Below are 20392 nucleotides of genomic sequence, written 5' to 3' on the forward strand. Positions count from 1 at the left end.
AAGGAGAGCATTGCTGCACTGCCAGACCACATGGAACCAAGGATCCACTGTGAGACTGCAGGGCCTTGGGGGACATGGTGAGATTGTGACACCAAGGGATGCCAGGGAACCAAAAGGAACATTGTGACACTGGGAGGCCTCATGGAATCATGGAGACCATTGGGACACTCTGGGGCCTTGTGGAACCGTGGTGACACCAAGTTCTCTGGGAGTGTTTATGTGCTGGAGGGTAGGAGGGCTCTGCACAGGGCACTGGAAAGGATGGATCCAGGGCCCCAATCAAACAACGTGAGGTTTAAGAAGTCCAAATGCTGGGTCCTGCACTTTGGCCACAACAACCCCTGCAGCACTACAGGCTGGGGACAGAGTGGCTGGAGAGCAGCCAGGCAGAAAGGGACCTGCAGGGACTGACGGACAGAAGGCTGGACATGAGCCAGAAGTGTGCCCAGGTGGCCAAGAAGACCAATGGCTCCTGGCCCGGATCAGGAATGGTGTGGCCAGCAGAAGCAGGGCAGGGATTCTTCCCTTGTGCTCAGCACTGCTTGGGCAGCCCCTTAAATGCTGTGTCCAGTTCTGGGCTCCCCAATTTAGGAAGGACATGGAGGGGCTGCAGCATTTCCAGAGAAGGGCAACAAGGTTGTGGAGGGGTCTGGAACACAAGAGCTTTGAGGAGTGGCTTAGGGAACTGGGGTTGTTTATCCTGGAGAAGAGAAGGCTCAGGGGAGACAAGGCAGTGTCAAGGCACAGGTGGGACTCGATGACCTCCAAGGCCTTTTCCGGCCTTGCTGACTCTGGGATTCTCTGAAACCACCCTTGGAGCAGTTGCAGGAGGAGCCCTGGGCCTCCTCTGCAGAAGCTCCAGCAGCCCAGGTCCCTCAGCTTCTCCTGCCAGCCCCAAAGCCCATCCTGTCAGTCCTGCAGAGCCTCTGCAGCTCCTCCTCACTGCCCAGAACAGGGAGCCCCAGAGCCAGACACAGCAGCCCAGATGTGCCCCCCTGGCCTGGGGTGCCTCTGGCAAGGGAGCAGCACCAGGCACTGCAGGAGCCTGCAGACAATTCCTGCAGCACTTGTAGGATGATCCTGCTGCCCAAGGGATGTTCCCATGGTGCCAAGTCAGGAACTGCAATGGGGAGTGGGGCCAGAGAGGAAAGGGCAAACAGGGATTGGCTGTTTGCAGGGGAGGGAACAGGGGTGGGCAAGAGGAAGAAATTTGTACAAGCAAAGAGTACAGAAAGCAAAGGTGAAGCAAAGGAAATGCTCAGGGCACGTTGGGGGTGGATGCCAGGCAGCCCTGGCTCTGAGCAACAGCGTCTGCAGTGGGACAGGAAACTCCCAGCTGATGGGAACAAACTTTCTGGCTGACTGCAGAGGCCAGGACAAAGCTGAGTGGTTTCCCTGGTGTCCCCCAGCCCTTGCTGGCCCCAGGGGCTGATGGCATTTGTGCCCCCTCAGGTTCATGTCCCCAAACCAACAGCATCGGGGTGCTCCCACCTGCTGTGTGCAATGCAAACAGGGGCTGCTGAGCCAGTGCTGCCGTGTGTGTGCCTGCAAGGATGGGGCACCTGTGTGAGCTGGGGGAGAGGCCAGGGCTGCAGAGGGGGGGATGTTGTTAGCAGATCCATGAGGACGCTCTGGGACGCTGCCCTGGGCTGTGCAGGGCACTGGGGATGGATCAGCCCCTGCTCTGCTGCTCCTTCCTGTCTGCCCCAGGGCCCTTGCAGAGCCCCAGCCATGCTGTTTGCCCCCAGCCTGCCCACGGCCAGCCTGGGGCTGCTCACGGGGCTTTTCTGTGCTGAGCATTGGCCTGGGTGTGTTCTTGAGAGAGCCTGGGCAAGGAGCCTGGAGCCCCCAGGCCCTGGCTGGAGGTGTCAGCGCTGCCCCAGCAGTGCCCATGGCCTGTCCCTGCTGCAGCCCTGGCACTGCCACCCCCAGGACTGTGCCTGGCCCCGAGAGCACTCAGGCCCTGCAGCAACACCAGGGCCACCAGGGCAGCGGGGCAGGGCCATGGCAGCAGCACTGGCAACACCAAGTGCTGCTGCTGCTGGGCACAGCTGCTGTGCCAGCCCTGATCTGCCCCCAGCTCTGCACACAGACATTGCTGTGGCAGCTCCAGAGAGGGCAACAAAAGGGCATCTCTGCAGAAAACTCTGCTGGGACATCCTTTAGTTCGTTTAAAGGAAGCAATGGCATAGCCCCTCATTGACAGAGTCTGTGACCATAGGGATGGTAGAGAGAAACAAAATGGGAAATGGCATAAAAAGTGACCTTTCTTTGTGGAGAAGATTAAAAAAGTAAATAAAAGAAAAAACCCATAACCAAATGAACAAAAAGTATAAAAAATTACTTTTATTACAAATGATTGGCAGAAATAGGCCAGCTCTTTAATATTTCCAAAACCATCCAGTCAGCAGTCTCCTCACAGCAGCCTTGAGCTCCTGGTTCCTCAGGCTGTAGATGAGGGGGTTCAGGACTGGGGGCAACACTGAGTACAGAACTGACAGGGCCAGATCCAGAGATGGGGAGGACAGGGAGGGGGGCTTCAGGTAGGCAAAAAACCCAGTGCTGAGAAACAGGGAGAGCACAGCCAGGTGAGGGAGGCAGGTGGAAAAGGCTTTGTGCCGTCCCTGCTCAGAGGGGATTTTCAGCACGGCCCTGAAGATCTGCACATAGGAGAAAACAATGAACACAAAACAACCAAATAGTAAAGAAATGGAAAACACAATGAGCCAAAATTCCCTGAGGTAGGATATGGAGCAGGAGAGCTTGAGGATCTGAGGGATTTCACAGAAGAACTGGCCCAGGGCATTGCCATGGCACAGGGGCAGGGAAAATGTATTGGCTGTGTGCAGGAGTGAATAGAGAAAGGCACTGGCCCAGGCAGCTGCTGCCATGTGGGCACAAGCTCTGCTGCCCAGGAGGGTCCCGTAGTGCAGGGGTTTGCAGATGGACACGTAGCGGTCATAGCACATGATGGTCAGAAGGGAAAGCTCTGATCCAATGAAGAACATAAAGAAAAAGAGCTGAGCAGCACATCCAGTGTAGGAGATGTCCCTGGTGTCCCAGAGGGAATTGTGCATGGCTTTGGGGACAGTGGTGCAGATGGAGCCCAGGTCGCTGAGGGCCAGGTTGAGCAGGAAGAAGAACATGGGCGTGTGTAGGTGGTGGCCGCAGGCTACGGTGCTGATGATGAGGCCGTTGCCCAGGAGGGCAGCCAGGGAGATGCCCAGCAAGAGGCAGAAGTGCAGGAGCTGCAGCTGCCGTGTGTCTGCCAATGCCAGCAGGAGGAAGTGCCTGATGGAGCTGCTGTTGGACATTTGCTGTGCCTCAGGAAATGGGACTCTGTAAAAAGTACTAACACAAAAGTTATGTTTGCGGAGAATTTCAAATATCCCAGCACAGCCTGGGGGCACTTTCACCCTTGCTGCCTGCCCAGGGCTCTGCTGCCTGGAGTTGTCCCTGCCAGCAGCTGCTTCCCTGTGCCCAGGGCTGGGCCCTGCCAGAGCTGCCAGAGCCCAGCCCAGCCCTGGGGGCTCAGCTCTGCCCTGCAGACCCCTCCCAGCTCTGGCACTGCCCAGGGGCAGCTCTGGCTCTGCAGGCTCTGATGGCAACATCACAGGAACCCTGAGGAGACTGGGAAAGCAACACCAATGCTGCCTCTAAGGGGCCCTGCAAGGATTTCTGTCACTGCCTGTTTTATTAACATCTGAGAGAATTTTGGGGTTTTTTTGGGTTTTTTTTTTTCCAACCTGAACTGAGAGATGAATATCTATGTGCACTTTCCTATCCAGGCAACCCAGAACAGTATATTCAAAAAGCAGGAAATTCCCTTTCATTCAGCCCCTGCCTTGCTGTGCTCCCTGTATAATCTATTTGTTCTGGCATTAAATGCCATCCTGGAAGCAGTCCTGAACAATGCAGCATCCACCCCACACAAGGAGAACACTTCCAAGCCTGACCAGCTGTCTCCTCACACCCAGGTCTTGTCCCCCAGTGCTGGGAGCAGCTGCCAGGGCTGGCTGAGAGCTGTCCCTGGCAGGCAGAAGAGTCCCTGTCCCAGCACAGCGCCCTGGGCTGCAGGACCCTGCTCCGCAGGACAGCCCTGGGCACCCCTGGATGCTCTGCACAAGAGACAATCAGAGAATGTACTCACAGGGTCTGCAGGCATTGGGATGTTCCAGCTTTAGGAGATGGCTCCAGGATGGCATTGTCCTGCAGCCAGAGGTTCCTGTGCCAAGGGCTGGCAGTGATTCTGCCCCAGGCACTTCTCAGCACCTTCCCAGCCCTGACTGATTGCAGTTCTCTGTGCCTCTGTGCTGTGCCCAGGATGGCAGCAGGCAGTGCCCCAGCTCTGCTGAGCAGGGACAAAAGCTGCTCATCAAGAGAAATGTGCTTTTGAAGCTCCTCTTGGTTACCAGGAGCTGCCTCTGTGCCAGGAGCCCAGCCCAGCTCACCAGCACAGACACAGCACAAGGACATTAATTAGCCTCTAAGGCTTTGTGCTCAGGCCCTGAACATCATTCCCTGAGAGGGAGCTGAAGAAACCTCTCCAGAACTCCAAGTCAGAATCCATCTCCAAAGTTTCTTGGACTTTTAATGGGTCCCAGAGAGGGACACGACTGAGAAAGTGTCCCCAGGCCCCAGGCAGAGCAGAGAACTGGAGGCAGTGATGACAGGTGGGGACAAAGAGAAGCCAAGTCTTGGTGCCACGGGGAACAGCATCAAGGTCTGTGCCACCAAGGGCTGTGAGGAGACACCTTGTCCTGAGGCCCTGGGGCCTCCTGGCACAGCCCCAGCCAGGCTGGGCACTGTCAGCCCCTTGTCCTGCCCTCAGCATCCCCCCCTAGCCCACATCCCAGTGGCCTCAAGGATCTGCTGGAAGGAGTCCCTGGGGAGCCTTTCTCGGGAATGGCCCTGGGTGGGCTTTTTAATGCTCCCAGGGACTGCAGGTTTTTCAAAGGACTTTGGGTTTGGCTTTTGCCTTGGAATCTCTTAGAGGTTTGTGCAATCATGGTCTCCAATTATCTGCTGTAATTAGTCCCTGGAGAGGCTTTCTCAGTAACAACACTCAGTGGGCTTGTTAATGCTTTATGGTACTTCAGTTATTTTAATGTACTTGGTGTTTCACTTTTCATACAAACTCTATGAGAAATTTGTGCAATCATGGCCCCAGCTATCTGCTTTAATGAATCCCTTGAGAGCTCTGTACTGACACTCAGTGGGGCACATTAACGATTTGAGATACTCAAGGTTTTTAAGGTACTTTGGATTCTCCTTTCCATACATTTTCTCTGTGAGGTTTTTGTGCTATCCTGGCCTCCAGTTCTCTCCTCCAAGCAGCCCATGAGGGGCCTGTGTTGGGATGGACCTCAGTGGGACCCATTTGTTCTTTGAGACACTTTGAGGTTTTCTTCTGACTTTGACTCCTGGAAAGGTTTGTGCAATCTCCTCTCAGGTCCTGAGGTTCCAGGGCTCAGCTCCAAATCCACCACAGGGGTCATTAGGACCAAGCAAGTCCTGACAAACCATGCCTCTGCCTTTATTTCCATCCTCTGTTGTTCATTTAATTAGGAATTTCTTTTTATATACTTATTGAGAAATATTTCAAAGAGATTCTAATAAATCCCCATTTCTGTTTTAAGGGTGTGTTGTTCTCTTTAGAACAGAGATAATTGCAGCATTCAATGACTGATTGACCCAGGGACTCTCATCAAGAGGTGTGGACTGATCAGAGAACCTGTGCCTTGAGATCTGACCCTGTGTACACCACCTTGCTCCACATTCGCCAACCCCATCCTGTCTGTCCTCTGTGACTTGGGGACAGCTTTGCTTGGAGAACTGGTGGCACTCAGAGGGGTTTTCTTCTTTTATTTTAGTAATGTAATACTCCTAAATTCCCCACTGAAAACAGACACCCTCCTCAAGTGTTTGCCAAACCCAAGTGCCACCAAGATCAGTCCAGGTCTGCCCTGGGCCATCTGTGAGGGTGTGTGGAGGCCCAGGGTCCTACCATCAGAGTCTCAATCTACCAGCCTGGAAGGGCTGGTCCCAAGCAAGAGGAATAAGCTTTCATGTTAGGGTGAGATGCTTGCTTCTCCCATAGATCTTTGCAGGCAAATGCTAATTTTTGTAAAGTTATGTTACCCATTGGCCCATTAGCACATTACTTATTTCAAGCCCTGTTGTCCACATTTGTCTAGTCCCTCCATTGGCCCTAGTTTACTGCATTCCTCTGCCCCTGTTTCCATATTGGCTGACTTGACCCTAACTACTCTTTTGCACCATTTTCCCCTACATCCGTTGGACCCGGACCCTCAGCTCCACCCTCACTATCCCATATAAAGCCCTGTGCCCTCAGCCTACACCCTATCTTTGTCTCTGGACCTTCTTGGGCTTTGTGGCCGGTTCCTGTACCAATAAACCCAGATTACAGGAGATCATGTGAAGACCCATCCTGCCTATTCTGTCAGCTTTCTAAGGTGGCAGTGAGCTTTTGGCTTATCAGTGCCGGATGCTCCAAGGGCCTCAGTGGTGCCACAATGCTACACTTGGCACCCGAACAGGCACCAGATTAATTGAGCTCACTATGAGTGTCTCCAGCAGTGATTCTGCCAGCCAGATGTCGCTGGAAGATGTACGCCTTCAGGTCAGCCACAACACTGAAGTGAGACTTGAGTTTTATCGAGTCTCACTGAAGTGGAAGTCAACAATTGTCGCTACAGGACATGAAAGAACACAAGCACACACAGCTGTTCTCAAGGTGAAGAAAAAAGGGAACTTTATTTTCTGACTCAAACATTTATAGTATTCCAAAAGTGACAGTGGATTGGAGGGTCACAGTCCCACCTCTCTAATGACACTGGAAAAACCAACAGTCCATCAACTTTCTCCTCCTCCATAAAGGAATGCAAAACAATGAGTTATTTACAGAAAGTGTGTGAGAAAGTTAGCTACAAGAATGTCAACATCAGAAGGCTTAGAAAATCTTGAAAAATCAGGGCGACATCTCACTCTTTTCCATTTAAAAAGAGTAAAGGAGAAAAGAAAATGAACAATGTGAAAAAGAAAATATGAACAATGTTTGGTGTCCACTTGCGGAGGAATCATCAGAGTGATCACTCTCATCATCTGCATCTGAGTCATCACTCAATGATTCCTCTGCTTGATGCCTTTCAGGTTGGTCACAGTTTCCATCTTGCTCATCAGCTGGATTCTGTCTCTGCGGTCGCAGGTCAGGGCGAACACATTTCGAAGGTACCCAGCATACCCCAGTATATGTGGATGCACAAGCATACCCGCGCCCCGAAGCGATAAGGTCATAGGGACCTTCCCACTGTTTAGTGACTAAATTCCAAACCTGAACCTTCACTCAAGGCTGATGTGCCTCGTCCACAGCCTGCAATGAGAGATAGTGATTCAAAATGACAGGATTATTTGAGTTCTGCGGCACAGTGAGATGATTGATTGTACTCAAAGCTTTTGCCAACCAACTGTGCGGGGTTTCACCCTGCATTTGTTTTTGAAGAACCCGCTTCAGAGTACCATGAGGGCATTCTACAATAGCTTGACCAGTCGGAGAATGAGGGATATCAAACTTGTGCAAGACACCCCACAACTGCAGGAACTGCTGCACATTTTGCGATGCATAAGCAGGACCATTGTCGGTTTTCACAGCAGAAGGTATGCCCAGAACGGCAAAGGCCTGCCTCCCGTGGGCAAGGACATCATGGGCCTTCTCCCCAGTGCGAGCTGAAGCCCACATCGCAGAGGAGAATGTGTCCACCGTGACATGCACATACTTGAGCCGGCCAAACTCGGCAACCTGGGTGACATCGGTCTGCCAAAGCTCCAAGGCCCTAAGGCCTCTGGGATTTACTCCAGCCGGCAAAGGCAGAGCAAGTGCATGGCAGTCATCACACGACTCAACAGTGTCACGAGCCCCAGTTGGCATCAGCTGAAACTGCTTCTGCAGGGTATGTGCGTTTTAGTGGAAAAACCCATGTGATGCCTTGGCCTGCATGAGTGTATCAGGCTGAGGCGCTACCCACGCTGGGTTAGCCAACTTGTCAGCCCTCGTGTTACCTTCCACTATAAAGCCTGGCAAATTGGTGTGACTCCTCACATGCAGAACATAGAATGGATGAACCCGGGCCTGAATGGCACACCACAAGGTCTTCAGTAAATGAAACAAGGCAGGATTACTGACCTCCTTCAAAACAGAATGACCCAAACTCTGTGCGGTATTGGCCACATAGGCGGAATCCATGACCAATTTGAAAGGTTCCTGGGAAAATTTCTCAAATGCCATGACAGCAGCCCTCAGTTACAACCAATTAGGCTGACCCATCCTCATGGCCTTCCAAAATCTGCCATTCAGATCCGTCCCTCCAGGTAACAATGGCCTTTCCTGTTTTCCCTGAACCGTCAGTGAAGACGGTGGGTCCTTGAACCCTTGAACGGGTTCCTGGCTGGTTTTTTGGCCGCAAAGAGAATTGTGTGAATTTTGCCATATGCAGTAACCTATGGCTGGGCAGATGATAAATGACTCACCCTGAAAAGTTTTCCAGAGCACTCTGCAGGCACACACTGTTTGCAAAGCTCCAGTAAAAATCCGCCCATTGCACCACGGGGAATGATCTTTGCAGGATCTGCACCCATCAATTGCAAACACCGTTGCCGGCATTTGATTATCAAGTGAGAAATCAGCTCAAACAATGCAGTTGCCGTCTTCAGCGGCTGATGGGGCAGAAAAACCCATTCCAAAATGTGCAAGGAATTGAACCATTTGTCACTCCATTGGCCAGTGATGCCCGTGGGATGTGAATCTGGAGTGCTGATGAACACAGTGACATCAACAGAGGGATCAACGCGAAGAACTACACAAGCCAAAACAGTTTGCTGAACCACCTCCAACACCTTAGGCACCTCAGGGGTCAGTGTGCGAGGTGACTTTAGATCAGAGTCTCCTTGCAACAAATCATACAGAGGAGACAGCTGTACGTCGGTTAGCCCCAAGTACAGACATAACCAAGTGATGACACCTAACAATTTCTGAGCATCATTCAGTGTCTTCACAGAATGCACAAATTGCACCTCCTGGTGACGGATCATCCCTTCCAGAATTTTGACCCCCAAGTTCTTCCAAGGTGGTTGTTGCTAAACATTTTCTGGAGCCGCCTGCAGTCCATGAGCATGCAAAGCATCAAGCAACGGAGGCTGAATCCTCAGCAGCTCATCCTGGGTGGGCATACCCACCAGAATGTTGTCCACATAATGATACAGACATGCATCGGGAAACTGCTTGCCAACTCCAGACAAGGCAGGAGAATTCTGCATGCCTCGGGCAACGTCCTCCATTGATATCTCTGTGTGGGCTCAGCCTTGTTAATCTCTGGCACTGAGAAGGCAAACTTCAGTCTGTCATCGGGATGCAAAGGAATTGTAAAGAAACAGTCCTTCAGATCCACAATGAGGACCGACCAGTCTGGTCTGGGGGAAGCATGGTAGGCGATGGCATGCCCACCTGCAATGTCCCTATGCTTTCCATCACAGCATTAACCTTTCGGAGGTCTTGCAACAACCTCCACTTCCCAGATTTCTTTTTGATGCAGAAGACAGGAGTGTTCCAGAGACTGGTAGAAGGCTCCAGATGACCCTGTGTGGGAATCCACAAAATTAGAGGATTTTGGGAAAGCTTCAAGATGCAGGCCTCAGACACAGCAGAACTGTGAGCAGAGCTATGCAGCAGCCATGAGATAGGTCAGCAGAAAAATTATTTAAACTGTGGAAAAGCAAGGGCAAATAGAACAATGGCCTTTGTATTAACATTTGTATAGAATAACTCTCTAAGCTACAGAAAGCTTATCTACCTAGATATTAGGAAGGTTAAAGCTTAATAATGGAGCTCTGTGCATTGTGTTTTAAGGCTTACAAGTAGGTATAGTATTTGAAATAAGCAAGCATTGTTTTAACCAAACTTACCTGTGCTTGTGGTGATTGGGTAGAACTACTGACAATGTGCTTTTGCTTTGTGTGATTGGTCAAGAAACTTATACAGTAAGTTGTAACATTAAGTTCCTGGTCTGCTGCCTGGAATGTGAGCGGATGGTATCTTCCCATTGTCATAAACCATGTAATGAGACTGATGCTGAAAATTAAAGCAGCTTGAGGCACGTTCTACAGCAGCCCTGTCTGGTTTGTGGTTTGTACAAAGCCCCCCTGACGGCTTCACCCTGGTCCAACTGCTCCTGCACCAGATTCTGAAGGGCGACCAATTTATCTTGAGGGAGATAAGCTGCTTCTTCTAGACAGATTTGTCCACCAGACACCGACTAGGAGGCGTAAGACACTCTGCGCCCTTCATTGCAGTGGCCCCCATAAAAAATCTGTCCCAATGCACACCCCCCAGACAGAAGAACATCCCTCCGCCAGAGATTGGCAGGAGTTGAAGTAACATGAGGCCTAACCCAGGCCGCCTGTCCCTCCGGATTCGGGACCAGCACTGGCCGCTCGCTCACGTAGCATTGCGCCGTCCCTCCCAGGCCCGCAACAGACGTCCCCACCGGATCCAGGGGCCACTCTGGGGACAAGGCTGAAAGGGAGAGAACCATGATGTCAGCACCGCTGTCAAGAAGCCTGCAGAGGTGGATCTCCGATGGCATCGCACCAGGAACAGACAGGGTACACAGCATCTCGGGACGGTACTTCGTCAGGACAGCAGTCCAGCAAACTTGAGGCAGCCCAGTGGATCAAAAGCCACTAGCTACACGCGACCGATCAGCTGTCCTGCCAAAAAAGGACTTAAAAGGCACAAGTTGAGCAAGTTGTGTCCCTTTCGGGATCGCGACGGGAAGGGGTGGGTGTGGAGACCATGGCACAAATCTGCCCTGTGAAATCTGCAACAATGAGCCCCAGGGGCACAATGATGCCCTGAAGGGTGGCACCAGATCTCCCCATCAGGAGAGCACTCATGCCCCCACCCAAGGGATCAAAGGAATCCAGGGAAACCTTGTGTATTTTACAAGATTCTGAGACAACTGTTGCTGTGGTGCAGACATCCACAACTGCTGATCCATGGGTGCTGGCTGCAAGACGGCAAAGGAGACCTCCATCGTCTCCGAGGTCCGGAGAGAAGCTTGTGTCTGGGCACGTGCCTGCTGCGCGCTCCGCTTTTCGTTTCCCGAGCCCAGTAAAGCCTGGCCATTAACATGAACAGTCTCCTTGCAGATATTGGACATGAGATTCGACCTACCACACCGACCACATAAGAACATGGGAAATCTGAACTACTGTGCTTTCTTCCCCTGCTTCTTGCCAGCCTGCGCAGTCCCCTGCTGTGGCCGCCCGCCCTGCGGTGCTGCCCAGACTGGCTGCACAGCGGCAGCCACGGCAGCCAACTTCCAACCGAGGGGATGATGTCCGCACAGGCCTCCGTCATCTAAGAGACAGTAGGAAAACCAGGCAGAGCCACTATGACCCCCCTACAAGCATCATTACAATTACACCTCACATGGTTTGCAATCACAATCCTCCTTGCCACAGAGAGCAAGAGCACCTCTGCCGTGAGTGGTCAGTAAATCCAAACATCCACAGCAGACTTATCACGAATCCACCTGTTGCATTGCACAGCAGCAGATCAACATTGTTTACACTTTGTTGCTCAAAGGTCTCAGCTTAGGAGGAAAAATCCTAATGAAAGGATTTTAATGAAAAGATGCCTGCGACAGGACGAGACCGGCACGGGGCCCTGTCCCCGACATGGAGCAGGGGAGGGGTGCCAAGAGAGGTGCAGCCCGTGGAGCCGCATCACTGCAGAGCGGCACAAGGGAGCCTGGCACAGCCAAATCCACCCCTGGGGAACAATTGCCATCCCCCGTGTTGGACCCGTCCCTCAGCACACCGTCCCAGGGTGTGGAGAGAGCTCCACACTGCACAGAAACTCAAACTTCCCCTCGTCCATGTCCAAGACAGGAGGGCTCCACTGGGAACTCCGAGGGGTACAAGAACCAGATCCCCGCCAGAGATCCTCACACTTTTTCCACTGCACCAGCAGTGATCCCACGTCTACGGTGCAATCATCAAAGAGGGCCTCCATGAGGTGTACCCTCACAAGAGACAACTCCTCCTTGGAGAACGGCTTTGCAGAGTCCAAAAAGAGCCCTCACTCTCGGACTCATAGAAGCAATCGGTCAAAATCATTCCAGGAAATAGAAACCTGTTTCCACTGCAGGGCCCCCCCTCCAGAGATCCAAAATGAGGGAATCCTCCTCTAAACCCACAGAGGTTGCCATTACCACAAGAACAGCAGGCAAAGCACCAAAGAGGGGTGACAATAAAACCTCACCAGCAATCTAGACTCTGCCCCAGCCTAGGCTGCAGTACACTTTGGCACTCCCCTGATGTCACTAGAGGACAGGAAAGAACAGAAGCACACATCACTGTTCTCAAGGTGAAGCAAAAAAGTGAAGTTTATATTCTGACTCCAACATTTATAGTTTTCCAAAAGTAACAGCGGATTGGAGGGTGACAGTGCCACCTCTCCAATGATACTGGTCAAACCAACAGCCCTTCAACTCTCTCCTCCTCCATAAAAGGAATGCGAAAAAATGAATTATTTAAAGAAATTGTGTGAGAAAGTTCACTACAAGAATGTCAAAATCAGAAGGCTTAGAAAATCTTAAAAAACCAGGATGACACAAGTTGGGCTAAACTTGACCTCTGGTGACTGCTTCTCTGGTGACTGCCCCTGCACCACTGGGGCTCACTTGTTTCCTTCCTATGGAGACCATTGTGACACTGCGGAGCATTGTGGAACCAATGGGCCATGGTGACACTTAGGGACTTGTGGAACCAAGAGGAACATTGTGACCCCGCAGGGTACCATGGATCCCAGGGGCCACTGTGACACTCTGGGGCCTCGTGGAGCCGAGAACATCTTTCTGTTCTCTTCGAACCAAGCACATTTGGCCCAGTTGGGCCTCATAGTCCCAAAGGGCCAGTGTGAAGCAGCAGGGCTTTGTGGAACCAAGAGGCCATTGCTGCATTTCAGGGCCTTGTGGAGCCAAAGGCCCAATGTGATCCTGCAGGGCACTGTGGATCCATGGAGAACATTGTGGCATTGCAAGGCCCCATGGAATCAGGGAGACAATTGTGATCCTGCAGGGGCTCATGGAAGGAAGGGGCCCTTATGACACTATGGGAAGTTGTGGAACCAAGGGAATCATTGTTGCACTACTGGGCCCCAATGGAACCAAGGGGCCATTGGACACAGCGGGACTTCATGGAACCAATAGACCATTATGGCACTGTGGGCCCTTGTGGAACCATGGAGACCATTAAGATCCTTAAGGACTTGTGTAATCAAGTGACCGTTATGACACCTGAGGGCACCATGGAAGCAAGGAGCCATTGTGACACTGCAGGGCCCTGTGGAAGGAAGGGAACATGAAATAGGTGTGGCTGCCTTGGCTTCCCAGGGGTCACCTGACAGGTCTGGCTGATCTTGGAATGCTGAAGGCCATTCCCATCTGTCCCTGAAACATTGGGGCTCTGGGCTTTTCTTTTTATGGAAAAGAACTGTCCATTTTTTCCAGGAATCCATGGCCAAAATTCCGATTCCACCTCCAAATATCTGTGTATTCAAGGATTGCTGCCAGACTGAAGTTGCCAGGACAGAAAAGTCTCGCCGGTCATTGACTCCTGAGTGGCAGAACTCATCTATTTTCCAAACACTGGAAAAGGCCCTGTGCTTTTCTTTGTATGGAAAAAAAAATCCCTCTTTTCCAGGCACAAATATTCTAAATTAGGACTCCGCATTCGTAATTTCAAATATCGAAGGGTTGCTCCAAGCAAACCTGCCAGGACAGACAGGTCAGGCTTGCCTTGGCCGCTGATGGCTGCTGTTCATCAGCTCGTGAAACATTGGGGCTCTGTGGTTTCCTTCCTATGGAGGCCAATGTGACATTTGAGAGCCTTGTGAAATGAAGGGGCCAATGTGACACTGCAGAGCCTTGTGGAACCAAGGATAGCACTGTGGCTCTGTTTGGCCGCATGGTCCCAAGGGGCCAGTGCAAAGCAGCGGTGTGGGAGTTAGCCCAGTTGTAATTTAGAGTCAGACAGATTTTACCCTGGAAGAACTGGGCGTGAGTTTCAAGTTCTAGGAATCATTCGATTTACTTAGGGTGAGCTTGAGACTTTTCCCATAAGCCTTTAGTGTTGTTATGCTAAGTTGTCCAAGTTCTAATCCTGTATTGGTTTATTGGTTACTTGTTACTTCTATTTTTCAAGTTTTCTAGCCCCAAGTGTCAATGTTGTGACTTCCTCTTTGTCTCAGGTTTTAGGATACTGCCCCTCGTACCGTGCTCGACTTCTCCATGTTTATTGTTTTTCACCCTGTAATTAAAGTTCTTTTTGGGAAACTCCATCGAACCCACTCCTTTTCATTTTTGCCACCCTCGCCCTGCGGAAGTCAGGGACTCAGAGAAGTTTGTCGCAGCCACCCTCATTGTGACCTTTGGCACACGAACAGGCACCAAGACATTCAGGGCTCCCTGTTTCAGTCACGTGAGCTGGGGTTAGCTGATGGATAGGTCAGTGCTCCCCGGGATTTTGGATTTTGCAGGCCTGATGGATTCATTGTTTCTTCGAGGGACCTCAGCCCGGGATCGGCAGGGGCAAAAACGGTTTCTCCTGCATAGGATTGCAGGTGGGTTTGGGGAAATGCAAGACATTTACTGCCCACTTTGCCACTGTGTTTTTACAATATGCACCCAAGTCCCATTGTTGATTTGGTGTGTTCTGGTGGCTGTTGCCCCTAAGGTGGAGAAGGAGAAAAATGGGCAGCCAGATGTCCAAAGTAGAAAGGAGCATATATGGATGCTTTAAGGTAATTCAAAGAGATCATGACAAAATATTTTCAAAGAACAAATTAAAATCAATCATGAGGTGGATCATTAAAAATTTTCCAGATGCCTCTGCTGATGAAATCCATACCACTGAATTTTAGGACTCACTGGGACTTAAACTGTACAACCTTTCGATCAAAAGGGAGCCCATTGTAGCCCACATGCTCCCCATCTTCCATACCATCCTTGAGACCCTTCACCAGCAAGCAATGTCTCAAAAACTGAATCTGTTGGTCACTCCTAACTCAGGACCTCCCCTCAAACTTGCCTTTCTCAGACCTTCCACAGTGGTCCAAGATGGCAATGGCCACGTGGTCTTGGAATATCATGCCCTGGAGACTCAAGATGGAAGGAGCCTGAATGTGGCTTGGGAGCCGGATCATCCTCCCTCCATCTTGGCTCCTCCACTTTCTGCTACCACAACCTTCTCTTCTGCCCTGAATGAACCTCCAGACTCCACCCCCATAACTGTGGGTCATGTCCCTACTGTCAATCATTCCACTTTAACCCTGGGCAATGCCTCCAGAACTCTACCCTGGAAGTCTGCCATCGTAAATCAAGACCCTTCCTCCCCAACACCTGACAAAATGGCAGTGCCCTTTGCCTCACCCTCCAGCAATAATATAACCCCATGGTCACAGATACTAAGCCCAACTGTCACACTATTTCTAATCCAAATGTTTCTCCTCAAAGTTATTCTTCCTCTCCAAAAGACAGTTTGGATTCCCCAGAGCCACCTTTCCCCTCAACCCCAGAAGGTCCCTAGGAAAGGATTCAGAAGGAAGCAGTTAAGGAAGGAGACTGGCAAAGAGTCTCAAAATCCCTCATTGCCCCCGGTATGTTATGAAAGAAGGGGGCAGAATCCCAGGTATCAGCCATTGGTTTACAGGGAAGTCAAGGATCTGTGTAGGGCAGCTAAAGACCATAGGAAGGACTTCCTTTGTTTTAATGGCCTAATGAGGGCCATGTTTACTGCACATCATAACTCCCTATGATTTAAAATTTATTATGACCATGTTGTTGTCGCCTACAGAATACAACCTGTGGGAAGGGGGATGGAAGTGTTTACTAAATCAATTAATAGCAGACTATGCTAATAATGAGGCAAGGGCAGAATTGAAAATCAACCATCTAGCTGGAGAAGGACAGCAAAGCCGACTAGATGATCAAGTACCAGGTGTCCCCAGAAAAGTATTGGATGATATCAAAGAGATGGCTTTGAAAGCTTTAATCCAGGTATCGGATGATTGCACCCCCAATTTGGACTACCTTGGGTGGCTGCAGCTAAAGGACATAGAGACCATCAGACATGCTACCTTGCAGAACAGCAATAGAATTTTCTTTCTGGGCACATGGGCATGGCTGTGTAGACTCTGAGGGCATGTGTTGCATGAACCTCTCCAGCCACAGCGAGTCAATCCACAAGAGCATTCAAGTACTGAATGAAGAGTTCAAGAAGCTTCAAGGGGAAAACAAAGACTGGGTCCATGAACTCTTCCAATCCAAGGGACTAAAGGGTTGGATGATGTCTATGTAAAAGATGACATTTAATTTTCTTAGCTGTTGTTGTATTGTTAATTGTCTCATGTTTGTTTGGATGCTTTTAGAAAGTCTTACAAAATTCTTTCAGTTCCATCTTGGTTGTAAAACAGAAAGAGGGAAGATACTCAACACAGGCTCCTCCTGGACTCATTGGAGGAGAGAACTGGAGGTCAGGATGGCACAAAAACCTCTCAGAGACTCAGTGTGGGCAAGGAAATCCTTAAAAGTACCTAAAAGTATTCTTAAATCCATAAAATATGTTAAAAACCTTAACCATTAATGAGCCCCACTGAGTGTCAGTACAAAGCTCTCCTGGGACTCGTTAAAACAGAGAATTGGGGACATGATTGTACAAACCTCTCACAGAGTCAGTATCAAAAGGGAAACACCAAGTACCTTAAAATAACTGAAGTACCCTAAAGTACTAATGAGCCCCACTGAGTGTTGTTACTGACAAAGTCTCTCCAGGGACTAATTAAAGCAGATAATTGGAGGCCATGATTGCACAAACCTCTCAGAGACTCCAAGGCAAAAGCCAAACCCAAACCCAATCTGCAGTCCCTACAGGGAGCATTAAGGATTCCCCAGGGCTACTGCTGAGCAAGGCTCCCCAGGGACTCCTTCCAGCAGATCCTTGAGGCCACTGGGATTTGGGTTAGGGGGGGATGTTGAGGGCAGGACAAGGCATTGACAGTGCCCAGCCTAGCTGAGGCTATGCCAGGAGGTCCCAGGGCCTCAGGACAAGGTGTCTCCTCACAGCCCTTGGTGGCACAGACCCTGCTGTGCCCCAGGGCACCAAGACTTGGCTTCTCTTTGTCCCCACCTGTCATCACTGCCTCCAGTTTTCTGCTCTGCTTGGGGCCTGGGGACACTTTCTCAGTCGTGTCCCTCAGTGTGACCCATTAAAATTCCAAGAAACTTTGGAGTTGGATTCTGACTTGAAGTTCTGGAGAGGTTTCTTCAGCTCCCTCTCAGGAAATGATGTTCAGGGCCTGAGCACAAAGCCCCAGAGGCTCATTGAAGTCCTAGTGCTGTGTCTGTGCTGCTGAGCTGGGCTTGGCTCCTGGCACAGAGGCAGCTCCTGGTAACCAAGAAGAGCTTCAAAAGCACATTTCTCTTGATGAGCAGCTCTTCTGCCAGCCCAGCAGGGCTGGGGCACTGCCTGCAGCCACCCCATCCCCAGCACAGAGGCACAGAGAGCTTCAATCAGTCAGGGCTGGGAAGGTGCTGAGAAGTGCCTGGGGAACAATCACTGCCAGCCCTTGGCACAGGAACCTCTGGCTGCAGGACAATGCAGCTGCAGCTCCTGGAGCCATCTCCTAAAGCTGGAACATCCCAATGCCTACAGACCCTGTGAGTACATTCTCTGATTGTCTCTTGTCCAGAGCAGCCAGGGGTGCCCAGGGTTGTCCTGCAGAGCAGGGTCCTGCAGCCCAGGGCGCTGTGCTGGGGCAGGGACTCTGCTGCCAGCCAGGGACAGCCCTCAGCCATCCCTGGCAGCTGCTCCCAGTGCTGGGGTACAAGATCTGGGTGGGAGGAGACAGTTGGTCAGGCTTGAAAGTGTTTTCTTTGTCTGTTGAGGATGCTCCATCATTCAGGACTGCTCCCAGCATGACATTTAACTGTAGAATATTTCCAAGTAGGTTATACAGGGAGCACAGCAAGGCTGGGGCTGCATAAATTGGAAAATCTTTCCTTTTTAATCTACTGCTTTCTGTTGCCAGGATGAAAAATTGCACATTGATATTAATCTCTCAGTTAAGGTTCAGAAAAAGAAAATAGCTTTTTCTCAGATCTTACTAAGCCAGGCAGTGACAGAAACCTGCACAGGGCCCCCAAGAAGCTGCATCAGTTTTGCTTTTTCAGCCTCCTCAGGGTTGCTCTTACAGAGCCATCAGAGCCTGGAGAGCCAGAGCTGCCCCTGGGCAGTGCCAGAGCTGGGAGGGGTCTGCAGGGCAGAGCTGAGCCCCCAGGGCTGGGCTTGGCTCTGGTAGCACTGGCAGGGCCCAGCCCTTGGCACAGGGAAGCAGCTGCTGGCAGGGACAGCTCCAGGCAGCAGAGCCCTGGGCAGGCAGTGGAGGAAAATTGCCCACAGGCTGTGCTGGGATATTTAAAGTGCTCTCCAAACCCAAGTATTCCATGATTACTTTTTTACAGATCCCCATGCCAAGACACAGAAAATGTCCAACAGCAGCTCCATCAGCCACTTCCTCCTGCTGGCATTGGCAGACACACGGCAGTTGCAGCTCCTGCACTTCTGCCTCTTGCTGGGCATCTCCCTGGCTGCCCTCCTGGGCAACGGCCTCATCATCAGCACTGTAGCCTGCGGCCACCACCTGCACACGCCCATGTTCTTCTTCCTGCTCAACCTGGCCCTCAGCGACCTGGGCATGATCTGCACCACTGTCCCCAAAGGCATGCACAATTCCCTTTGGGACACCAGGAACATCTCCTACTCAGGATGTGCTGCACAGGTCTTTTTCTTTGTGTTCTTCATCTCAGCAGAGCTTTCACTTCTGACCATCATGTGCTATGACCGCTACGTGTCCATCTGCAAACCCCTGCACTACGGGACCCTCCTGGCAAGCAGAGCTTGTGCCCACATGGCAGCAGCTCCCTGGGCCAGTGGCTTTCTCAATGCTCTCATGCACACGGCCAATACATTTTCCCTGCCCCTGTGCCAGGGCAATGCCCTGGGCCAGTTCTTCTGTGAAATCCCACAGATTCTCAAGTTCTCCTGCTCCCAATCCTACCTCAGGGAACTTGGGCTCATTGCATTTAGTGTCTGTTTGGTATTTGGTTGTTTTGTGTTCATTGTTTTCTCCTATGTGCAGATCTTCAGGGCTGTGCTGAGGATCCCCTCGAAGCAGGGACGGCACAAAGCCTTTTCCACCTGCCTCCCTCACTTGGCTGTTGTTTCCCTCTTTGTCAGCACTTCAGCATTTGCTTACCTGAAGCCCCCCTCCATCTCCTCCCCATCCCTTAATCTGGCCCTGTCAGTTCTGTACGCAGTGATGCCTCCAGCCCTGAACCCCCTCATCTACAGCCTGAGGAATCAGGAGCTCAAGGCTGCAGTGTGGACACTGATGACTGCATGGTTTCAGAAACATTTAACTGTTGGTCAATTTCTGCAAACCACTTGTAATAAAACTCATTTTTGATACTTCTTGTTGGTTTCATTTTGGAGATCTGTTTCCTTTGTTTTAATATTTTCATATTGTCAACAATGTAAAGCCATTCCTTGTGCCATTTCTCATTTTGTTTCTCTCCACTTTCCTTGTGGCCACAGACTGTGTCAATGAGGGGCTGCACTGTTGGTGGCTTTAAATGAACTAAATGATCTCCCAGCAAAGTTTTCTGCAGAGATGCCGTTTTGTTGCCTTCTCTGGAGCTACAGCAGCAATGTCTGTGTGCAGAGCTGGGGGCAGATCAGTGCTGGCACAGCAGCTGTGCCCAGCAGCAGCAGCAGCACTGGGTGTTGCCAGTGCTGGTGCCGTGGCCCTGTCCCGCTGCCCTGGTGGCCCTGGTGTTGCTGCAGGGCCTGAGTGCTCTCGGGGCTGGGCACAGCCCTGAGGGTGGCAGTGCCGGGGCTGCAGCAGGGACAGGCTAAGTAATATAATTATTAGATAATATAAATAATTTGTAATATAAATAATCTTTGATAATTCTTTTGGCTTTGTTCTTTTTTTCCCCTGTGTTTTAGTTTTTCAATATTGTCCATAAAATAAAAGCATTGTTTTTCCATTTCTCTTTTTTTTTCTCCACCTTCCCTCGAGCCACCAATTGTGTCAATGAGGAGCTGCACTGTTGGTGGCTTTAATAGAACTAAAGGATCTCCCAGCAGAGTTTTCTGCAGAGATGCCCTTTTGTTGCCTTCTCTGGAGCTGCAGCAGCAATGTCTGTGTGCAGAGCTGGGGACAGATTAATGCTGAGTACAGCAGCCCTGCTCC

The 20392-nt window shown here is 51.0% G+C and overlaps 2 protein-coding genes across 2 annotated transcripts; one reads left to right on the plus strand and one right to left on the minus strand.

Annotated features, from left to right (window-relative positions):
• Positions 1 to 2381: 2381 nt before the first annotated feature.
• LOC131571829 (olfactory receptor 14J1-like) lies at positions 2382 to 3146 on the minus strand (the record flags this gene model as incomplete). Its single annotated transcript, XM_058824595.1, has 1 exon — positions 2382 to 3146. A coding segment is annotated over one exon (765 nt), but the record flags the coding sequence as incomplete, so codon positions are not given.
• A 15461-nt stretch (positions 3147 to 18607) lies between these two features.
• Positions 18608 to 19603, plus strand: LOC131571830 (olfactory receptor 14J1-like). The gene has a single exon (XM_058824596.1). The coding sequence runs from the start codon at positions 18623 to 18625 to the stop codon at positions 19601 to 19603; it is 981 nt and encodes a 326-aa protein (XP_058680579.1). The 5' UTR covers positions 18608 to 18622.
• The last annotated feature ends 789 nt before the right edge of the window (positions 19604 to 20392 follow it).

The sequence above is a fragment of the Ammospiza caudacuta genome, unplaced genomic scaffold, assembly GCF_027887145.1.
Source record: "Ammospiza caudacuta isolate bAmmCau1 unplaced genomic scaffold, bAmmCau1.pri scaffold_39, whole genome shotgun sequence".
Lineage (NCBI taxonomy): Eukaryota > Metazoa > Chordata > Aves > Passeriformes > Passerellidae > Ammospiza > Ammospiza caudacuta.